We start from the raw sequence: 20,943 nt of genomic DNA on the forward strand, positions 1-20,943 counted from the left end.
ACAAGGAGACAATTCTGGAACTGTATGCCATGTTTTGGAAGAGGCTTGCATCATAATCGTAACTAAAATACATATGGAAACATCCTTGTATTAAGCTTTTCTTGTGGTTTCTTGGTGCTCTTAATTAAAGCAAGGACACGAATGCAGGTGTGGCTCTTTATATAGTTTAGTCGTTATTTGGAAGCACATTCATTTCAAGTCCGAGCTGCATGCTGTGTTGGTTTATAGCAGCTTGAATGTAACACAAGGGAGTATGGTCTCAAAAGCTGTCAAAAGACACAGTCACCTAATTAAAATGATAGATTTTAATGTTGTCCTTGCTTTGTCCGCCTGGTTTATTATCAGCCTTTTTGCACTTGCATAAGCACAATGAGCTATTAAGACTTACAAGCATATTGTATATTTTCATTTCAGAAACTCGTGGTTTCCATACTCGTAGGAAATGAAACATTTTTGATGTCTTTATACTAGACCAGTATGCTATATTCCACTAGATTCAAACCAAACCTAATATACTAATAAAACAGACATATTGAATAGAAACCATGAATGCAAGACAAGCTAACGAAGGGACGTCCTACTTCTCTTTTCCTGGTCAGTGAGCAGGCTTCACGGTGTTCTGCATGGGTTTGCCGAGTGCTATTTGCTGGATTGATGAACCAAACTGAAGCGAGCTTAAAGTTTCTGCAAAATCCTTTATATCAGGGCTAATATTCACGAAAACACATGCCTGTATTAGTTGGGGAAAATAAATTACACAAAAGCGTCACTTTTCCATTTGCATCTTATCAGAGCTGGGTGCATCATAGCTGCATCCATTGCAGTACCCCTACTTATACTACTTACATAATTCCTAGTAAACAATAAAAAGCTTTTCTAAATACCCATTTTGGATGCTGTACTCTTAAATTTAGAATATTTATTTTCTAAAATAATAGACTATTTCAGGGGTCTATGCTCCCTTTCTTAAAAAACTCATTAAAACTGAGATTATTTGTAAATGTGGTATTCAAAAGCATACTAAATAATAATCAGATTAGTTTCTTAGTTGATAGTATTTTTTTTACACTATAAAGGCAGCATGCTGCACCCTATAATAAAAATTTAGCCCAGTATGAATGCTGTATGAACAAAATGTGCCATAGCCATTTTTAAAGTAAATGGTTCTCTGAAGATCTGAGCACCACCAGCACACGCCTCTGGCATTTATCTAATTGAGATCTCTAGGGTGTTATATGATCAATTTGACAAGGTTGTAGTGTTTATTCTAACAGGGATAAAGTAACAAGGCATTCAAGGCCAGTAGACAGAACACTTGCAAATGCAAACATTACTTAATAGTAATTAATATTTTACCTTTGCATGACCACTGAGTGACGGCTGGAGGAGATGGGTAAGTTTAGAGTTCCTGTAGGGGACATGCAGGGAATTACCCTTTAGTGCTGCAAACACCTAAGAACAAACAAGCACTTGGTAAGAAGGTTAGAAAATACGGCAACTGTCTGCATTTAATTTTCTTTTCACGCCACACCAGTTTTTCCAGTAACTTGCTAGACAATGCTATCATTGACTGCTATTTTTCTTCAGTATTTTAACAACTGAAGCTGTTAGAAGCCTGGTGGTTCCTGGCTGTTTAAGCAGCACAGCCCTGCTCTGAGGTTTGCATGGCTTGTTCATGTGATGTGATGCATAAAGAAACAGAGCGATAGGGTGCAGGGCAGTCCATCTATAATTTATTTGGTTTGTGTGTGTGATCTGTATGCTGAATGTGCTGAAAATGCAGCCAACTCTTTGTAAGAGGTTTGAGTTTGTTGGCGTACGTGGGAATCGATCAAAGGTACGGTGATGCTCATGGCAGGGAGATTATGAGTGGGAAAGGGAGTCTGTGAAATTGCCTCACACAGCTGGAATTTCACTTCACGTAACTATCAGTTATTCTGCACCTGTGGATACACATTGTACGATGCACTTTATGGAACTAGTTACTTTGTGGCACTATTTCTCAATATAAATTAAAACTATTTGTTACCATTTCGTGCGGCAAACATGCGTACTTCATTTATTACAAAAGTAAATGAAACTAATTATATAATCCAGAAATGTCCAATATCAAATATCCACAGGCGTTTCTGTTCTATGATATAGCATATTTGTTCCAGCATCTCTACAACGTATCTTTTAGTGTTGGCTCGGGTTCTCCTAACGTAAAAAGCAGTCTCAAGTACTCCATATGTGCCAGTGTGAATTGGTCCTGAAATATTACTATGTTGGTGGCACTACGTTCAATATACGCTAACACAGAGGGTTCCACATCACTTAATAAAGTCTTTTTTTCATTAGCAATTGAAGTCAGGGACCTTTCGCTGCTTGTTTTAAACCAGCTACCCAGTCTATGCCTTTTCTAAAATCACACCCTTCATTTTTCAGCTTGTCCCCTGCCAAGTTGGTTAGTGTGTCTCAAACATTCTTGAACGCCTCATCTGTACTGACCCCTGTAAAATACATGTCTAATTTTATAGCCTAAGTCTAACTATACTACCCTTATGTACTTTATGTACTTACACTTAAAAGTAGATTACTAGACAAGCAGTACCAAGAGGTTTACAACACACATGGCGCAAAATCTAGTTTTGAAGGCCTGCTAGGAACACCAGTGGAAACCAGGAGGATGTGGCACAAAAGAAATATGGTGTGGTTGATGAGACCTGTTGGTATCCCAGTTTCTCATCCATATATATCTGGATTGTGTTATAGAATAAACTTGGTCATACAATTTGTGTTTGACTCATGGATAAACCTTCCCAAAATTAGTCAAATAAGATCTAGAGGTACCTGTCCTAATGCAGTCAAAGATTTATTGATTGCCGCAGCCTCTACCAAACGTTGTCCTGTAGCTTCTGTTTTAGAAATGCGTTCTGATCCAGCTAAGTCACACAATGTAAGTGTAGCTGATGACACAACACCAGAAATGCTGTCAACACTGTTTACCCGCATGATCACCATCAGATGAGAACGGGAGCTACAGAAGCAAGCAGATGTTAAGAAACTAAAGACTTTCAAAAGTAATAGCATCTCAACACACAACAATTCCAATTTGAATGCACAATGAATCAGTCATTGAGCTTGGATTACTAAATTAACGGGGCAGATGAGCTTTCTAGTGTTCACCCTAAAGATATAGCCTGTTAGGAGTATCATAGTTACCATGCAGTGGTAGATGCTTGAACACCTGACTGGTGCATATCACTGCTCTTGAATATATATTATTACTTCTTTTTTGGATATTATGAAAATAAATATCGTGTACGTGGAGAACCAGAATCAGACATTATTCTATTGTATTGTTTCACTGTGATGGTAAAGATTAATCTCATTTTACCTTTCAGTATTCATCTTGGTTGATGCAACTGTTCTATTCTTCTCACCAAATGACATTGTCTTTTTGATGTCATCTTCTGTAAAGACCTCCATTTCTGTTAACCCCAGCAGAGTCACAAGTTTCCCCTGTGATCTGATCTCCAGCTGTGTGTTTCCATTTTGTGAGAGCAAATCCCACACAGTTTCATTGTAAATCTCAACCATTGAAATCTAATTAACGATGAAAATAGTTTAAATTACATCTCAACAAAATAAAAGAAGATCTTTGGCTACATGACATATTGCAATCTTAATCCAGGATAGTCTTTTGTTGTAGTAGGAACTCCCACAATCTGGTTGAGGATTATAGGTGTTGTGGTTAAACAAATAGAACATGTTGAGCATTTAGCTACCCCAAATGAAATTGCCCCAGTTATGACAAGCCTACAGAAGATGCAGTAGATTGCAATAAATGATGGCATCACAGCTTACCTTTATCGTATATTTAATTCTCTCTCTTCCTTGACAAATACGCAATAGCTCCCTGATGGACCTAAAACCATTAACATACAACCAGTGTTAGTACACTTGTCGTAGTATTTAAAGAGAAATGGGCTGACCATATACCAGAACTATACTACAGGTGCCCCTAGGCACAAAAAACGGTACACTAATAAGAATCATTAAATACATTTTCTAGGATTCATGAAAAAGGAGTGGTACAGGCAGAAAATGGTGCAGTAAACAGGCAGAGATTAGTGAAATATCTAGTGGAAAATCTAGCTCTTCTTTTGGTGAGTAGATTGAAAATCTACATTTCTGTTATGGATTAAAGTAACTTTAGCCCTACTGCTCAAGATGATCCATTCCAGTACTGGGTTTTGGGCACACATTGTTTGAGAATAGCTCTTTTCTTGCTTCCAGTGCAGCCATTTTGAAATAATTGTAATCTTATTTCATTCGGCAAGCACATATTGACCAAACAGAACCTTATACAGAGTACCATGTTGAAGCATGGGAAGCCTATGCTAATTACCATCATATAATAGGTAAGCCCCAAGGTGAGATACTGCAAAGAGCACTGGTTATCATTTTTCTGGTACCATAAAATCATCTTCAAGCAATTACTTTAATTTACTTCTTATCCAAAGTAGCCATATTTACAAAGGACCAGCATCTTCCCGATGATCTGGTTACCCCTCTCTCCATTATGTTCGCTGCTTGCATTTGTTTCTTCATAATACAAAACAGCAGACAACCATGTCTTTTGCTTTGAATTACTATGTATAAAATATGTGTGTTGATTGCGCACATATTTTGCTATAGACAATTTATTGTGATAGACAATAAATAGGGGATTATAAATTTAATTTATTGAAGAATAGGCCATCACCCTATTAGGGGATGCACTGGAGCTGTTTCAGGGATGGGCTTGGCCTAGTGGGTAGGGGGTCTATTTCTCCCCAGGCCAGTTCAAAATTCTTCAAACAGGACTGGTCTGACTTGAACTGAAGGCTGGAGCGCAATAGGGTCATGTCACACAATTTTACATGGCCCTAATCTAAAGGTGTGGCTGCTTGTGCGATGTACAAGCAGCCAGGCCCGGACTGGCCATCGGGCCGGGCCGCGGCAGGGCCGGATTGACTTAGGGACTGATGCAGCTCCAGGCCCCTACCTTAAAATAGGCCCAGTCAGGACCGAACTGACTGGGCCTATGCGGCCTCTACGGCCGCATTAACGCAGGGCATAAGGGGCACCTGCCCCTTAAGCCCGCCGCAACTGCGACCGGGTCCGCCACTCTAAGGGACTGGGAAGCCCCCACCAGGGTTTAAATTAAAACATCGGGGTTTGGGTTTTTTTTTTACTTTATTTAACATCCTCCATGTTAAATAAAGTTTTTGTTAACATGGAGGATGTTAAATAAAGTTAAAAAAGCCCACCGTTAAAAAAAGTAAAAAAAAAGCCCTTAGAGTGGCGGACCCGGTCGCAGTTGCGGCGGGCTTAAGGGGCAGGTGCCCCTTATGCCCTGCGTTAATGCGGCCGTAGAGGCCGCATAGGCCCAGTCAGTTCGGTCCTGCCGCGGGCCCGGCCGCAGTTGCTGCTTGCTCCGGCAACAAGGTAAGTAGGGTGAGGGAGGGGGGTGCAGTGAGAAGGGGCAGAGGGGGGTTAGATAGTGAGAAATGGGGAGAGGGGATAGATAGTGAGAGGGGGTACATAGTGAGAAGGGGCAGATAAGATGGGGGGGTAGTGTGAATGCGTATGAGAATGAATGAATAAATGTGTGGATGAATTGTGTGAATGCGTATGACAATTAATGAATTCATGTGTGGATGAATTGCTTGAATGATTTGTGAGACTGCATTAATGAATGTGTTAATGATTTGTGTGAGTGAGTAAATGCAAAGATGGTACATGAAGGGTGGGCTTTAACAATAAATAAATAAAAATGGGCTGCTCGGGCTTAAAACTGGACAAGGTAAGTTTGTGATGTGTGAGGTATGAGAGAGTTGTGATGTGAGTAAAGTATGATTAATACTAGATCTGGGTGTCAGTGCAAAATTTGTGTTCTTTTTCATGTATGTTTTTTGGGGGGGTCTTCGTATTTTCTTCTCCAGTATGAGAAATAGGAGGCTGAGGTTCACAAAGTCTCACACAGAAGAATCTCACTCTGTAAAATGCTCAGAGGCAGCACAGCAGTGTCACATAAAGCAGTCACGAAATGGATCCCCTGCCTGCTCTGCTCTTATATAGGCTCTCTTCATTAATAGGGAAAAGAAAAAGTGTCGGTGCGCTAAGCTAGTCTCAGGCTCAAATATACAAATGTATAATATAAGGCCTACCAAACAGTGTGAGCATGCTGCAAATACAGTGTGTTGGCTGTACAATGTATACAAAAAACAAAATACTGTCTGCGCTTCTCACCCTAATAAAGTTGGCAACAAATATATAAACATAATATAAATGAGAGGTTTTGGTTATATGAATTGGTTTAATTGCACCTCCCCCAACACATTAATAAGGTTTTGGTAGCAGTATAAACTGCTTTGTGTGCCCACTATGTAGGAGGTGAGAGTAGGATCTCACCCTATTGAGAGTGTGCCTTGACGTGGCGGGTGAGCTTAATTATGCTTTGGCCAATTCATATAACCAAAACCTCTCATTTATATTATGTTTATATATTTGTTGCCAACTTTATTAGGGTGAGAAGCGCAGACAGTATTTTGTTTTTTCTCTTCATTAATAGTCTACTTTTTTTTCTTTGAAAGATGTAGCACAGCCATTGGACAATCCCTTGGCATGTGGTGACAGAAGTGAGCTGATTGGACAAATGAAGATAAGCTCACTTAAAGTTCCTCCTCTTAGTGCAGGCAAAACATCAAGATTCTCTTCCTCTTAGTGTAATTAAAATGGCAGCCGCGGCGAGGGAACAGATTAATGAATGAGGAAAGATTTTCATATTGCGCACATTCGTTTTTCGTTTTGTCCATTGTTGCATTCGTTTGTCCTTTATTCGGACGAATGGACAAAACAGTAAAATTTGGCACAAAAATTTGTACAAAAAGGAATGCACAAGTCTATATGATACAGTGGGGTATTATGGAGTGAGTTTGTTTTAGTGTAAGTGTGCTTTATAGTGAGTATGTGTAAGTGGTAGTTACTGGGGGGAGCAAGGGGCCTAGGGGCATCATAGCTGTAGCTGGACCACTGGACCCCACTGGACCAGAAGGTGTCAGTCTCCTCTGGATCCTGTGTATCTTGTGAAGGGCATCACATAAGGATATACCATTAAATGCCTGTAAAAATTTAAAAGTCTGTATAATTTCTGCTATGGTAGGACAATCCATGTTAAATAGTGATTCTAAGGTTATTAGACTTGAGCCAACATTATTACTATAATCATAAACTCAGGTTATTTATGTTCAGCTAAGCCACTACTATGTTCATTTGCAAAATGCCATTTTTCAGCATCAATATCAAAATTCTACTACGGCAATTATATTGACCTGCAAGAATGTTCAGTTTCCAAATACAGTTGTTTTTTTTTTATTAGAGCCTAATTAATGTCAGTCAGTAGAATGCATCATACGATTGTATGTAAAAGCTTTTGTTTTTATTCTGTTCTGTGGGTATTTTCCCTCTCTGAATAACAATCACAGCATCATGCAGCAAGCGCTACCTCTTTAAAGCACACTTCTGGGAATAAATTAACAGATGGTGCTCTTGGCAACAGAAATGCAAACGAATCCTTAGGCTCCTTTAATAAACTGGTTCACGGTTCTAGAGATCTAACATTTTTATTGTCTTGAGTTATGCGTTTAACCAGTTGAAAGCCAGACATGTTGGCTTTGCATTACAGAAGCATTGTTTTATTATGCTGGCACTCCATGTGTAACCTTTTCACTGGAGTGCCTGGTGTTAATACATCCTAAACTAAAAAGTAGCTTTGTTTTTTGTTTGTTTTTTAGCTAACGATCTAGGAAATGTCAGTTCAGCTGATTTCTAATTTAATATCAGTGAGTGACATAAAGCAGTCTTTGTATCCATAAGATTATTCATCCATATAAAATGAAGTGCATGGTGATTAGTCAGTGAAGTGACCATCGTATTGTGCTTTATTACGAAATGTTTTAAGGTACCAAGGCTTGTAGTGTTTACTGAAGAGTAATTTCTCAGTTGAAAGAACTCTCCAACTTCTACTTTTCATTCAATTATCTCCACATAATTTTAGTAAGGCTTGAGACAACAAGCAAATAATGCAAAGAAATAACAGTTGTTTATTCCGTATGATATTTAGTGTTTAAAGGATATGCCAAAAAGGTTAAAAGTTATGAAACCCAATCAAACCCTGATATCAAAACATTTTTAAAAAAATGTTAGTTTGTTTTTCAAAGTAAATGAGATAATAAAAAGGTTTCAAGATACACACATATCATTATTTGAGAAGATGAAAGACAGCCAAAAAGATATTATTACTATCAGACTACTACTATCAGATTAAAAATAACTTCTCAAAGGGTTGTACTGTTTTTGGATACTATAATGTTCTCAGGCAGCTGCATATTAGCCATTTGTATGTGCTGGTATCGTAACCTAATCTACAAGACAAACACCCTGACTCCTTTCAGTTGTTAACCAACAGAACTGCTGTCTTAGTCACTGAGCTGACTTATGAAAGCATATGGAGGATCATACTTCATTAGAATTGCCTTAAAGAATGAGCTCAGTGTGGTGTTTGAGCTGGGAAAGTTAGACCTCAGTAAGAGTAATTTTAGAGCATAGGGCCATTATACAGTATTATCGCTTAATAGTTAATACAACTGTTCTCACCTTATATTGACTCCTGGTTTTTCCTCATTTCCCATCATGGTGTAAGTCTTCCCAGAGCCTGTTTGCCCATAGGCCAGGATACACACATTATAGCCATCCACACAGGATCTGATAATAGGCAAAGTTCCTTCAAAAACATCTTCCTGCCATAGAAACATACAATATGTCTATCCCATGCATGTATAAATTCCCTTTATGTGTTAACCTCTATTGCTTCCGCAAAGAGTCTGTCCACTTATCTTCCACCCTCTCAGTAAAGTAAAACGTCCTTACACCTACACCTACACCAAAAGCCTCTCATATTTGTCATTCAAAAAGAGATATTTATTTTTTTCAAAGGCTATAAACCATATATGTACCATTACATATTTAAAGTCACTTTAGAATATATATTGCTAAAAGATATATATATATATATATATATATATATATATATATGAGTTATCATTGTTGTATACAGTATATAACTACTTAACACTAAAAATAAATGCAGAAAATATAAAAAACAGCACTATTAATATTATAAAATAGTGCATAATTGAAATACAGTCCCTAAAAGATTTAACAGCCCTATCTCTGTGTTTTTATTGCAGAAGTAACTTCTGTGATGATCGTCATAGACTTGATGTCATATCCTAATCCCAAATCGATACTCTGGCCTACCACCATGCATCTAGATATACAAAGAAGGGCAAAATAAGCAGCTGGGTTTTTTTTAACTATATACAGCATTAGAAACATACCGTATTTGCTCGATTATAAGATGACCCTGATTATAAGACGACACCCCTAAATCTGAATATTAATTTAGGAAAAAAAGAAAAAGCCTGAATATAAGACGACCCTGTATGAAAAAAGTTTTACCAGTAAATGTTAATTCATGTAAACTATTAAATTTTTTAATAAAAGCTATGATTGAGAAAATATTTTTTTGATTTTATTTCCTTGTATTTTCCAACCTGCCCCCCAGTTACGCACATCTGCCCCCAGGCTTGCCACTCCAATATGGCACTGTGGCCCATGATATGCCTTTTAACCCTCTATATGCCACTGTGCCCCATGATATGCCTTTTAACCCCCTGTGTGCCACTCTGCCTCCAGAAATGCCTTATACCCCTATATGCCACTCTGGCATTTAGGGGGTTAAAAGGCATATTATGGGGCAGAGTGGCATATAGGGAGGTATAAGGCATTTCAGGAGGCAAAGTGGCGTTCAGGGGGTTAAAAGGCATTTCATAGAGCACTCTGCCTCCAGAAATGCCCTATGCCCCCATTTAACACTCCCCCCCAACACACACACACACACTTACCGGTGCCTCCAATTTCCTGCTGTATACTGGGGCAGCAGTCTTCCTTCTGTCTCCCCCCCATTTAACACTCCCCCCCACCCCACACACTTACCGTGCTTCCAATTTCCTGCTGTATACCGGGGCAGCAGTCTTCCTTCTGTCTCCCCCCCATTTAACACTCCACCCCACCCCACACACTTACCGGTGCTTCCAATTTCCTGCTGTATAACGGGGCAGCGGGTTGACGTCCACGCGATCCGCGTAGACAACTTACGCTGCAGCCGGAAGGAGGAACCGGTGCGGGGAACTCTGATCTCTGATAGTCGGGGGAAGGTCTGCGCGATGGACGCAGACAACCCCCGCTGCTAGCCACACCTCCTTCCGGCTGCAGCGTAAGTTGTCTACGCGGATCGCGTGAACGTTAACCCGCTGCCCCGGTATACAGCAGGAAATTGGAAGCACCGGTAAGTGTGTGGGGTGGGGTGGCGAGGGAGTGTTAAATGGGGGGAGGAGACAGAAGGCTCCAGGTCCCCTGCAGCGATGCGGGGGATCTGGATCTTAGTCTCATAGTCAGACCTCTATTTGAGGTCTGATTATAAGACGACCCCGATTAGAAGACGAGGGGTATTTTTCAGAGCATTTGCTCTGAAAAAAACCTCGTCTTATAATCGAGCAAATACGGTAATTCTTAATACTGTTGAATGTCAAACCCTTCCTAGAAATATTTGATCATTTAATCTAAATATTACCTTACAACATGAGCAAGTATCACAACCTCATGCTGATGAGTACCATTAAGGACGAAATAGCTGTCCATGAGTGGTGATCTGGCTTATGCACCTCTGTCCCAGGAGTAGAGCGGACATTTGCTCCAGGGGGTCCATGTTTAAAGTGGATATAGAGGCAAAAGGTGATCATTGTTAACCTTCTTTGCAAATGGCTATCCAGAGTCCCTTGCAGTTGTGGCAGTCCTACAAGATTTCTGAGGAACAATTCTTCAGGCTTGTCTGGTTGGTGTAGACTAGTGTTTAATAATACCTCTGCTTCCCATGTCTATTTCTGAAAACATTCTTACTTATATATAATATATATATATATTATATACATTAAATATTCTTCCCTTTATTTTCTGACACTATTCCTAAAAGATTTGCAACTTAAACCCATGGGTTTTAAGGGTATGAAACAACCCAAAATATTTTACCTGAGTACATTGTGGTTCAAACACCTTGTCAAATCTGAACTTCTTTTTGCTTCCATTGTGATTAACCAGGATTTCTTCATTAGAAGGAAATTCTAGATGTTCTCCTTTTCCATCATCTCTCCTGCAACGGCAAAAGACCCGAATGTTTCCCCGAAGTTCTTGAAGCTGATTATACAGTAACTTCCGCTCTAGAGATTCTCGCTGGTACAAGGCACGGATTTCCTCAAGTTCATGGGTTGATTTCTTCATGTTTTCCATTGTACTCCGCAGACGGGTCAAGTGCTGTCCGATGTCTAATAGGTCGCTTTTTGTATCAATTCGTAACTGGTGGTTGTAAAAGTTAAGCTCTCTAGCTTCTCGTAGCAGTTTTCTCAGTACTTCTATTTTCAGCGGTATAGAGCTTTGAATCGGAGTTGGGGCTTGTACATTTTCCCTCTGAATTTCAGACAGGGCAGATAATTCATTTAGACACTTTTCGTGTTCAATTTGTAACTGTTCTACTCTGTCATGTAAACTCTCAGTCCGTTGAATAAGGTGTTCTTTTTCTTCCTCAAGGTACTTACATTTTGAGCGCAAACTTTCAAGTTCTTGATCTCGTTCTTTCAACTTTTTACTTACATTTTCAATCTCTTTTTCCTTTTCATATAAATTCCTGAACAAAATCAGAGAGCATTTTTTAATTGTGAAATAATGGAAAACCAAACCAAGACTGCATTCTTCACGTGCAGATGTTTTTGTGTAGAGTTGTATGGCTCCTTCCCATGTAATTATATATAAGACTTGTGCATTCGTATTTGGGAGAACATGAAAACGGACACGAATGTTGAGTTTTCGTTGTTCAAACCGAATACCGAATAAGCTAATATGAGGGCAGGTAAACGTGCATTTTCGTGTTCGTCTTCGTTAATATCTCCTACCTAATCTCCCTGGTCTCCCTTTCCCCCATACAAGTAACTGCCTCTAGCCTACCTTAAGTCTTTGTAGCATAGCAGGGGTTAATGGGAATGGGAATCTGTAGGATCAGCCCAAGAGTTAAAGGTCTGTAAGAACGACTTTATTGCCCTTCATTGGTTGATGCCCCTGCCGGCGACCAATAGAGTTGCTCATACGGACCTTTAAAATCCTGGCACCAAAGCTTTTGCTAACAGCATTAACCCCGTATTAATCCCTGCTAGAAAACCGACAGAAAGAAAAGAGAAAAACGAACACGAAGAATTACACAAATATTTGTTGGAACAGGCAAATATTAGTGGAATACGAAACGTTTTTTTCCCCCCCTGAAGACGAACACTAAGACAAAGGAGTACATAATTTGCATTGTCAGCTCAGCAGCTCAGTGTGTTGCTTGAGCAGGGAAAGTCATCCCAAATACCACATGACAGCCTACAATGGCAGCGCCTGGGATTGCATACAGTATAAATGAAGTGTATTAGAACAAAGTAGATTAAAATAACGTTTCTTCAATGCTAAACTAAATTTCTGTATAGAGCACTGTTTTTATGCCCAAAGTGAAATATTACTTAATATTAATGGTCTACGCGGTGTAATATAGCACTTCCACCTATATATCAGGCCACGGGTTCTCACCAGGCACATGCTTGTGGTTTATATACAGTATGGATGTGTATGTTGATCTTTATTTTTTACTCTGAGGATGGTTAATTTTGTATATGTAATGGAAGAAAACAAGCACAGGACATACCGAGTAAGAACTAGTGATTCAACATTTTCCTGTCCGGTTATGGTATCCGCCACGCTATCGCCAAATATTGCATAGAACACTGAAATGACTTCATCAGGATCATAATTACTTAGTCTAAGAGCAGCAAGGATTTCTTTATAGTCCATTATGGAAGGTAATGCCTCCTACAAGGAAAAAGACCAGATGCCAATACAATAATTATTTCCATTGCCCATTTGCAATACCTCAATCCACGCTCTTGTATCTTCACCTTCACTTGCTGCACACGCTGTGTGATAAAATCCAAGTTCATCTCCCAAAGCATTGGTAAAATAAGCCAGGCACCAGAATCACTGTCAAAGTATTTGCAAACATTTGTCCTTTCCTATAAAGAAACAAAATAATCCATTATATCTGATAGGTTAATATGTTAGTGTGACCATATTAAGTACCACATCTGCTGGTTACTGACAAGCATTCATGTAATAATAATAACTTAATCCCTTTGCATGTAGTTAATCAGGCAGTGAGCTTTCCAGTGTCCAGGACTCCGCTTCGCAACTGGGCCTAATTGGCAATTGTGGGGTCAGCTGATCGCTGCGATTAACCAATTACAGCGATCACTGACAGGGAAAATCAATGTATTGAAACATTGACTTGGTCTCTGTGTCACCCTCTGTACGTCACACAATAATTGTGAGGCACAGAGAATGAAACAGTGTTGCACAGCATTCCAGGAGTTCCAGAGTGCGCCAAAATGATAACTATAAAAACGAACCAGCGTAATTTTTACTTTGTGGTGCTAATTTTTTGTTAAAATTTTATTTCCCTTTTTTCACATGTAAAAGCTTTTTTCTTAAAGCTAATTTAATTTAACCCTTGCAGCCATGTGCTACTGCTTGGATTGCTCTGATCAGATTTTTTTCTTCTTCTTTGTTTTGTGGGCATCTTGTTTTTTTTTTTAATCAGTAAATTAGGTGGGCAATTGGTTGTTTCAGAATATAGGATATTTACTGCTTTTTTCCCATACCTATCTCCTCTGATTTTCTACCAAAATGTTATTTTCATGTTGCATTTTGTTGGGATACTATGATGAAGTAATACAATAGTAAAAAAAAAACACTGCTTATCCCTCCAAAAATACATACGATGTATTGTGGCACTTTGTTTTAATACATTGTGAGGTGAGCATGTGGGAGCTGTAATCTAGGGAGGTCCTAGATTAATTTCACATCTTGCTGGCAGTCAGGTGGGATCAGAGGATCTCTCTAACTGACCCTTGATCGCAAAAGCTACCCGCGGGAGGTTGCTAAACTCTCTATGGTGTCCTTAATTATTTCTTTTTCCCCTAGAAATTATAGAATTTCATTAGATTTTAATCTCCCAGAGACACCCAGAGACACAAAATGAAGTAGAGGTGCTGAGCTATCATGTCTGTAATGTGTATATATTCCAGGTGGAACAAGCCCAATGGCAAATGATTTAAGTACATTTTAAAAAATGGTCCAGAATATGGCACCTGCAGTTTAATGTTGATACATTTAAAAAGACGCACGTAAAAACCCCAAGCCAGTATATAGAACTGTGGACAATTTTCTGCCAATTACAATGGGGAAAAAAAAGACTTAGGAGTAATTATTTCTGCTGACTTACATGTACGGAGAAAATGCAATAAAGTGTCGGAAAAAGCAAGCAAGGAGTATAGCAAGACACATTTGTTGCAGGAAGGTGGTTATGCCAATTTATGGATCTCTGGTCTGACCTGACTGAGAGAGAGTTTTGTACAGTTCTGGGGACCGCATCTTCAGAAGGATATTGACACATTAGAGAAGGGCTACAAAAATGGTAAGTGATTTGCAGGACATCATATCAGGGAAGAGTAAGGTATCTTAATATGTATAGCTTGGAGAAAACAAGAGACAGGGAGGATGCGACAGACAATTTTAAATAAGTAAAGTACAGGGGAGAAGAGGTCATAATCTAAAACTAGAGGGTTAGAGGTTTCGATTTAATGCAAGGAAGTTTTATGTCAGCGAGAGGGTGGTAGATGAATGGAGCAGCCTCCAATCAGAAGTGATAGAGGCTAATATATTCGGGGAATTTAAGCACGCATGGGATAGGCATAGGGTTATCTTGAATTTAATACAAGACCAAGGACTCATTAAGGTCTGATTCTTTACAAAGGGCAAATGGTTCTTTTCTGCTGTCAAATTAGATTTTTCAATAACATTACAGCAGCCTTGGTGGGATTATTTGCCATGTGTTATTTCCGTAATGCCATACTGCCAAAGGCTGGATGGATGTCCAGAAGGATTGATTTTTTATATAATTACTAATTATAAATTCCAAGTACCTCAAATATGTAAGTCATAACCATTCCTTTTCCGGGTACGTATATTGAACTGGTACGTTCACTTTCCAAATAGCTTGGAAAAGGATTATTGTCTTCTTTGATGTTTTCAGGTGTCTTGTCTGGCTACAAAAAAAACCCAGGAAATATAACGTAGTTAACTCTGAGGTCTGGTAAAGGGTAGACCATTATAAATGAATTACGCACTAATTAGTACCATTTTGACTTGGATAAATTGGTAAACCATTTTTCCTGAAAAAGCTGGCTGCGCTACATTTAATTTATAAAATGGAATATTGTCTTGCCCATTCTTAATTTTAATCCATTGTGAGTTAATCTCGAGCCTATTGTTCTTGCAGAAGTATATTGAATACAATAATACAATTGCTTTGAGAATCAACTTTATAAGATTACTAATGGAGACTTTACTCTTGTTGTAACATCTAAGATGTCTATAATTTTCCTTAAATTATTTAAAGAAAATCTACCCAGGATAAATCCGGTTTGATATATATGGACTATATCCGATTAGTTTGAATCTTTCAGCTAAAATTGACAAATATAGTTTAATATCAACATTCAGTAAATATATGGGCCTATAATTTGAGGCCCGTTCCTGATCTTTACTATGTTTCTGTATAGAAATAATATTATTTCTTCTGGGATATACCCAGAATCAGCATATATAGAGGAGAGCTAATATTTCAAACTAATATCTTATAGAACATATTATAAATGTCATCAGGGCCTGGGGCTTTAGTTGGTTTTAGTCTGTTTATACCGGTCCACGCTTCATTTTCTGAAATAAGACTATTGATTTTTAACAATTGTGAACTAAAAATCTTTGAGAGATTGATGCTTTTTAAATATTCAACAATTTCTTCCTCCGAAACAGATTTCTGTATGTTATATAGCTTTTCATAAAAGCTGTTAAAAGCTAATCCTATTTTATCTGGAGTCAAGAAAATATATTGATTTTGTTTGATTTTTCTAATTTGTTTTCTTTGTTTTTTTTGTTGTTAATGTTGTTTGTGAATAATATATCCTCTTTATTAACTTTATAGTAATAAATTGCATTTAGATATTCCAATTTTCTACTTGTATCTTGGATTAGTAAATCATTCATTTTATTTAATTGTGTTCATTTACAGTATCTAAAGGAGATAATTTATTAGTTCTAGAAACATTATAATATTCAATATATAAATCTTATAATTGTTTTCCATTTTTCTTTTTTGTTTTCAGAACCAAGTTTCATTGTGTATATTCTGATCAAGGCCTTATATGCACACGAAGCCATAGCATCAGAAACCTGACCATTCTAGTTTTCTTTGAAAAAAACAACCCTTCATATTTAATAAAGTTTTCCTAATTTCTGTAATTTTCAATAAATTTTCATTTAACCTTCATGGCATTTTTCTAAAATATTTTTTGATGTGCTCTCAATTCAAGAATTACCATATTATGGTCTGACCATATAATTTTCTTGATGAAGATGTTATTTTATTAAATTGATCAAGGATATTTTACTTAATATCAGGTTTACCGATTGTCTGTATAAACATAAATCGTCCTGTGCACCCAGTACAAATTATAATGTCACCCGAACGCTGGACTATTGGATTTTTTTAATGCGACCCTGTAACATGCTCTCTAACCTTTTTATAGGAACAATTTGTCACTTGGGGACTACGTTAATAAAATAAGAGAAAAGTATGATATACCTCAGGTGACATCCTCAAATTATTATCTGGGTTATTCAGTAACATTAGTAGACTTGACAGCTAGACTTGATGAAGTCAACATAAAGGTACTTGGGAAATGATCGTTAAAACATAAATTAATTTAAAAGGAGTTAGGCTGTCAAAAGGGGCAGGGTGGCAACTGCTCCCTGTGCTGCTCGAAAAGTCTTGGGCCATTGTGTGAAGCTTAACTGTATGTTTTACTTGCAATTCCACATACAACAACTAGGGAACAAGACTATTGGAGATGATTTACTCATTGACTGCATCTTTTTTTGTGTTCGCTTTATGTGTTTTTATCTATTTTCCTTTGGTTAACATGTTTTAGATGTGACTGAATAGTCAAGAAGGGACATTGCATTATGCTTTAAGCTTCTTATTACTGGGTCACATGACTGGAAGTGTCCCCTGTGCAGAATGTTGCCAGACCACTTCTGATCAGACCTATTTCCACCCTCTTAACAATTGAGTTATATACAGTATATACTGTATGTACATGTGTTCTCAAGCTCTTTTGGGATGCTGCAAAAGAATTCTGCAATCTAAATTTGACTTACACATTACTAGCTGAGAGCAACTAATCAGAGATGAAAAATATGTATATTGTACATAATTTTACATAGCAATTAATGTATAGTGAAGAAAAAAAATTAAATGATACCTCATTTTCTTGGTGAATGAATTTTCCTTGGCTATAGAGTTCTTCAGGAAATGGCACAATGCCCTGATATAATAAAGAAGTAGAGTTAGTGAAACTACTTAGATTTGAATAAAATGGAATATAGATGTGTAAGAACATCAAAATAATAGTGGCATTAATAGTCGTCTCTTACCTTTTCATCATCAAAGTACAGTCTAGTTCCATTCTGAGTGAAACATGTATAAAGCATTCCATTTTTGTGTAAAAAGCTCTCGAAGGTCATTGACACATCTTCAGCTTCCAGTGTTCTCTGCATCGTAGACTTATCCTTGATACAGAAAAAAAATGTGTACATTTTTGTGAATCTACCTAAATAATGAGAAAATTGGATGTGCACATTTCCTACAATAACCTTTGACAGAAAACCTTAATGTAGCAAAATGAAAACTCTTCGTCTTCTACAGTTTGCCAGCAGATTTGTTGTGTGTTTTAACTATGATTTAATATACAACAGCACCTTGCATGCTGAATACTGTACATTAAGAGATTAACAGTCACAGTTTGTGAGGGCTGACATCAGGGAGATACATGCCCAACACCACCAGTATACCATTGATGATATACTGATGATAATGTCTCAGAGAAGGGGCAAACATATCATAATAATATCTATGGAGTCTATTCAGTTCGGTAGACTGCTGCACAGAGAGCCTAAGTAGCTCAGATAACAAGGAATATTGTAAAACATCAAAGAATGTTCAATATTTTATGGAAGCGCTTTACTTTCCCAAACTCCCCTGCAATGGCAGTAAAAGAAAAGCACGAGGCTGATTCAGCCATCGGCCCACTGGACATTTGCCCAGTATGTCAGATGGGCAGTCTGTGTCTGGAGCAAAGAACAAGACACATCAATCTATCTGCTCCATCAAAAAGTGGTTCGGGACAAATACATTTTAAGTATTTTTTTTAAAATACTATCTGATCACTGATTTAGTGACATTTTTGGTTACTGATTATTGATCGGATTCACAGATCAATGTCAGTGGCATAAACATGCCACTTACAAGTGTTACAGATTTTTTATTCTTAACAACTTTTAACCTAATAACTTGTTATCTGATCAGTGATTAATGACTCTTAATGGCGCTGACAGTTAATCAGTCTTACCAATCATCAACTAGTGACCTGATCTGGTGTGTGCGTATTATACACAAGAACTTCATTTTTGAAAGGTATAATGAATAGGTACTTTGTTGTAATGTTATACCTGTATAATATACACAGATGCATATTTTATTATATTACAGGTAGCTTACTTATTCTAAAAGTTTTGGCAGTTCCTCTTTAATGCACAATATCTCTACCTCCTGAGATAGTATGGTTTTGGTTGTGTAAAAGTAGTAGGTTTTAGTCTTACTTAAAATGTGTTTTCTATACAATATGAAATCACCGCTTTCCAAGTTCCCACCATCAAAATATCTAATGCCCGTTATTGTTTATGTTAACAAAATATGTGTTACAAAAGTGTGGGTCTCTCTTACTCTGGTTGAATACCTCTCAGACTCTATTTGCTTCTTTATTTCTCTAGAGAAAATTCTATCTTTGTATCTCTATGGAGAGAGCTCTCAAAGTGTTGACAGTGAATTTATTATTGTGTGTCAAGATTTGAAATGGAATTTTTTGGGGAAGAAAAAATAAAGTTAAAACACAACTCATTTTTTATTCAATAACATGATTCTCACTGTATATTTTCAAACTGTTGTGTGCCCTAAACATTAACTCTAGAAAAATTAATTCATTCTTAAATGCATTTATTAATGGGGGTGGGGGGAAGCAACAAGCCTCTTATATGTTTCACACTAGCTGTCAGTATTCATAGGCACAGGGAGGGCTGGCACTTTCTGGCATAGGGGGGCAGGTATAGCCGTGTAGCCCCTTTCCTCACACTGGTAACATATACTCTGGCACACATTTACACATACACTCTCACACAAAATTACACATGTATGCTCACACACACCCTCACACACACACACACATATACTTACACACACTCATAATAACACTTCCTCCTACACACACACTTACATGCAGATTCATATAGACACACACTTACACATACACAGAGACAGAGCACGGTGACCCAGATTTCACTGAAAGTTTCAAATGAAATCTGGAGAGTATGATGATATGGAGGTGATTCTTATTAAATTGAAGTTTCTACTAGTAATATCCTTTTAATATATTTAACATTATGCTCTACTCGGTTTCAAGTGCTCTGTAACATGTAAATATACACATTTTGAAATTCCTCATGTTAATACAATAAACCTACATAATCCGAAACAAGATGATATGTTCACTGTGTCTACAGACACTGATTAACCATACCTCTGTATTCTCTGGAGGCCTACAAACATTTTGGACCATCTGTTCAATGTCTTCTGCTATCTCCTCGTCCTTTGACTGAGTCCTCTGCTTCCCAATTGAAGTGTTATCAGGGAGAGTAGATGCTGAACCATTTTGTATGACAAATGGCCTCTCTTCAATAGCTTTTATGATATGCTTCTCAGCTGTTTGCCTTTTAGATGCCCCAGTGCCCATATTTTAGTACATACCCTGCAGAAAGTAACTTTTGTTAGCTGAAAGATGGCCATTCATTGTTAAAACGGAGGAGGAGAAGTAAGAATTAGAACTGAACATTTTTGTCTCATGCTGCAAGAATATTGATTTCATAGTAGTACACAGAGATTTATATTGTATAAACTATTGCTCTTCGGAAAATGTGAGGCAGCTATTTAATATTCCATAAGGCTGTTGTTTAGTTACAAAATCAATCAGACTTATAGAAGCGATAAACTGTAAAGGTATTATCTATTTGTGAGATAAAATAGTAGAGAGAAGATAACAGACTAAAAATAAAACATCAGAACATATTAGTGCAAAATGAGATAAAACCATTTTTGTCAATGCTAACCTACATTACTATTACATTACTTTTTTTCCCATAGGACTTCCCCTTTAAGTTATACAAGATTCTAGCAAATGTAAAGGTCTCTTATCTACAAAAAAAGAATGCTTACATCTCAGCATATTGTAAGATGTTGTAATTTTGAGATATAGAATACAGTAATAAAATAATAGAGTAATAATGATTGGCCATTGTAAGTGTTATAACCTTATATATATATATATATATATATATATATATATATATATATATATATATATATAAAAGGGAAAGCAGGCTTTGGCTGGAGCAACTAGTTAGCAAAAACTTTCTCAATAGAGGATACAATTAACTATTTTACACTATAATGTTCAGTGTATTGCAAACACAACACAGTTTTAC

General features: G+C 37.4%; 1 protein-coding gene across 1 annotated transcript; it reads right to left on the reverse strand.

Moving 5' to 3' along the window:
* Positions 1-595: 595 nt before the first annotated feature.
* LOC149302785 (uncharacterized) lies at positions 596-20,195 on the reverse strand. Its single transcript, XM_089481984.1, has 13 exons — positions 19,983-20,195; positions 17,785-17,919; positions 17,613-17,675; positions 15,213-15,335; positions 13,131-13,244; positions 12,881-13,044; positions 11,179-11,830; positions 8,686-8,828; positions 3,850-3,910; positions 3,380-3,588; positions 2,833-3,019; positions 1,357-1,452; positions 596-730 (listed from the first exon to the last, which is right to left on the reverse strand). The coding sequence occupies exons 1-13, from the start codon at positions 20,193-20,195 to the stop codon at positions 596-598; spliced, it is 2,295 nt and encodes a 764-aa protein (XP_089338110.1).
* Between the last annotated feature and the right edge of the window lie 748 nt (positions 20,196-20,943).

The sequence above is a fragment of the Sceloporus occidentalis genome, unplaced genomic scaffold (genome assembly GCF_023333645.1).
Source record: "Sceloporus occidentalis isolate IW3139 unplaced genomic scaffold, rSceOcc1.0.p SCAF_17, whole genome shotgun sequence".
NCBI classification, from domain to species: domain Eukaryota; kingdom Metazoa; phylum Chordata; class Lepidosauria; order Squamata; family Phrynosomatidae; genus Sceloporus; species Sceloporus occidentalis.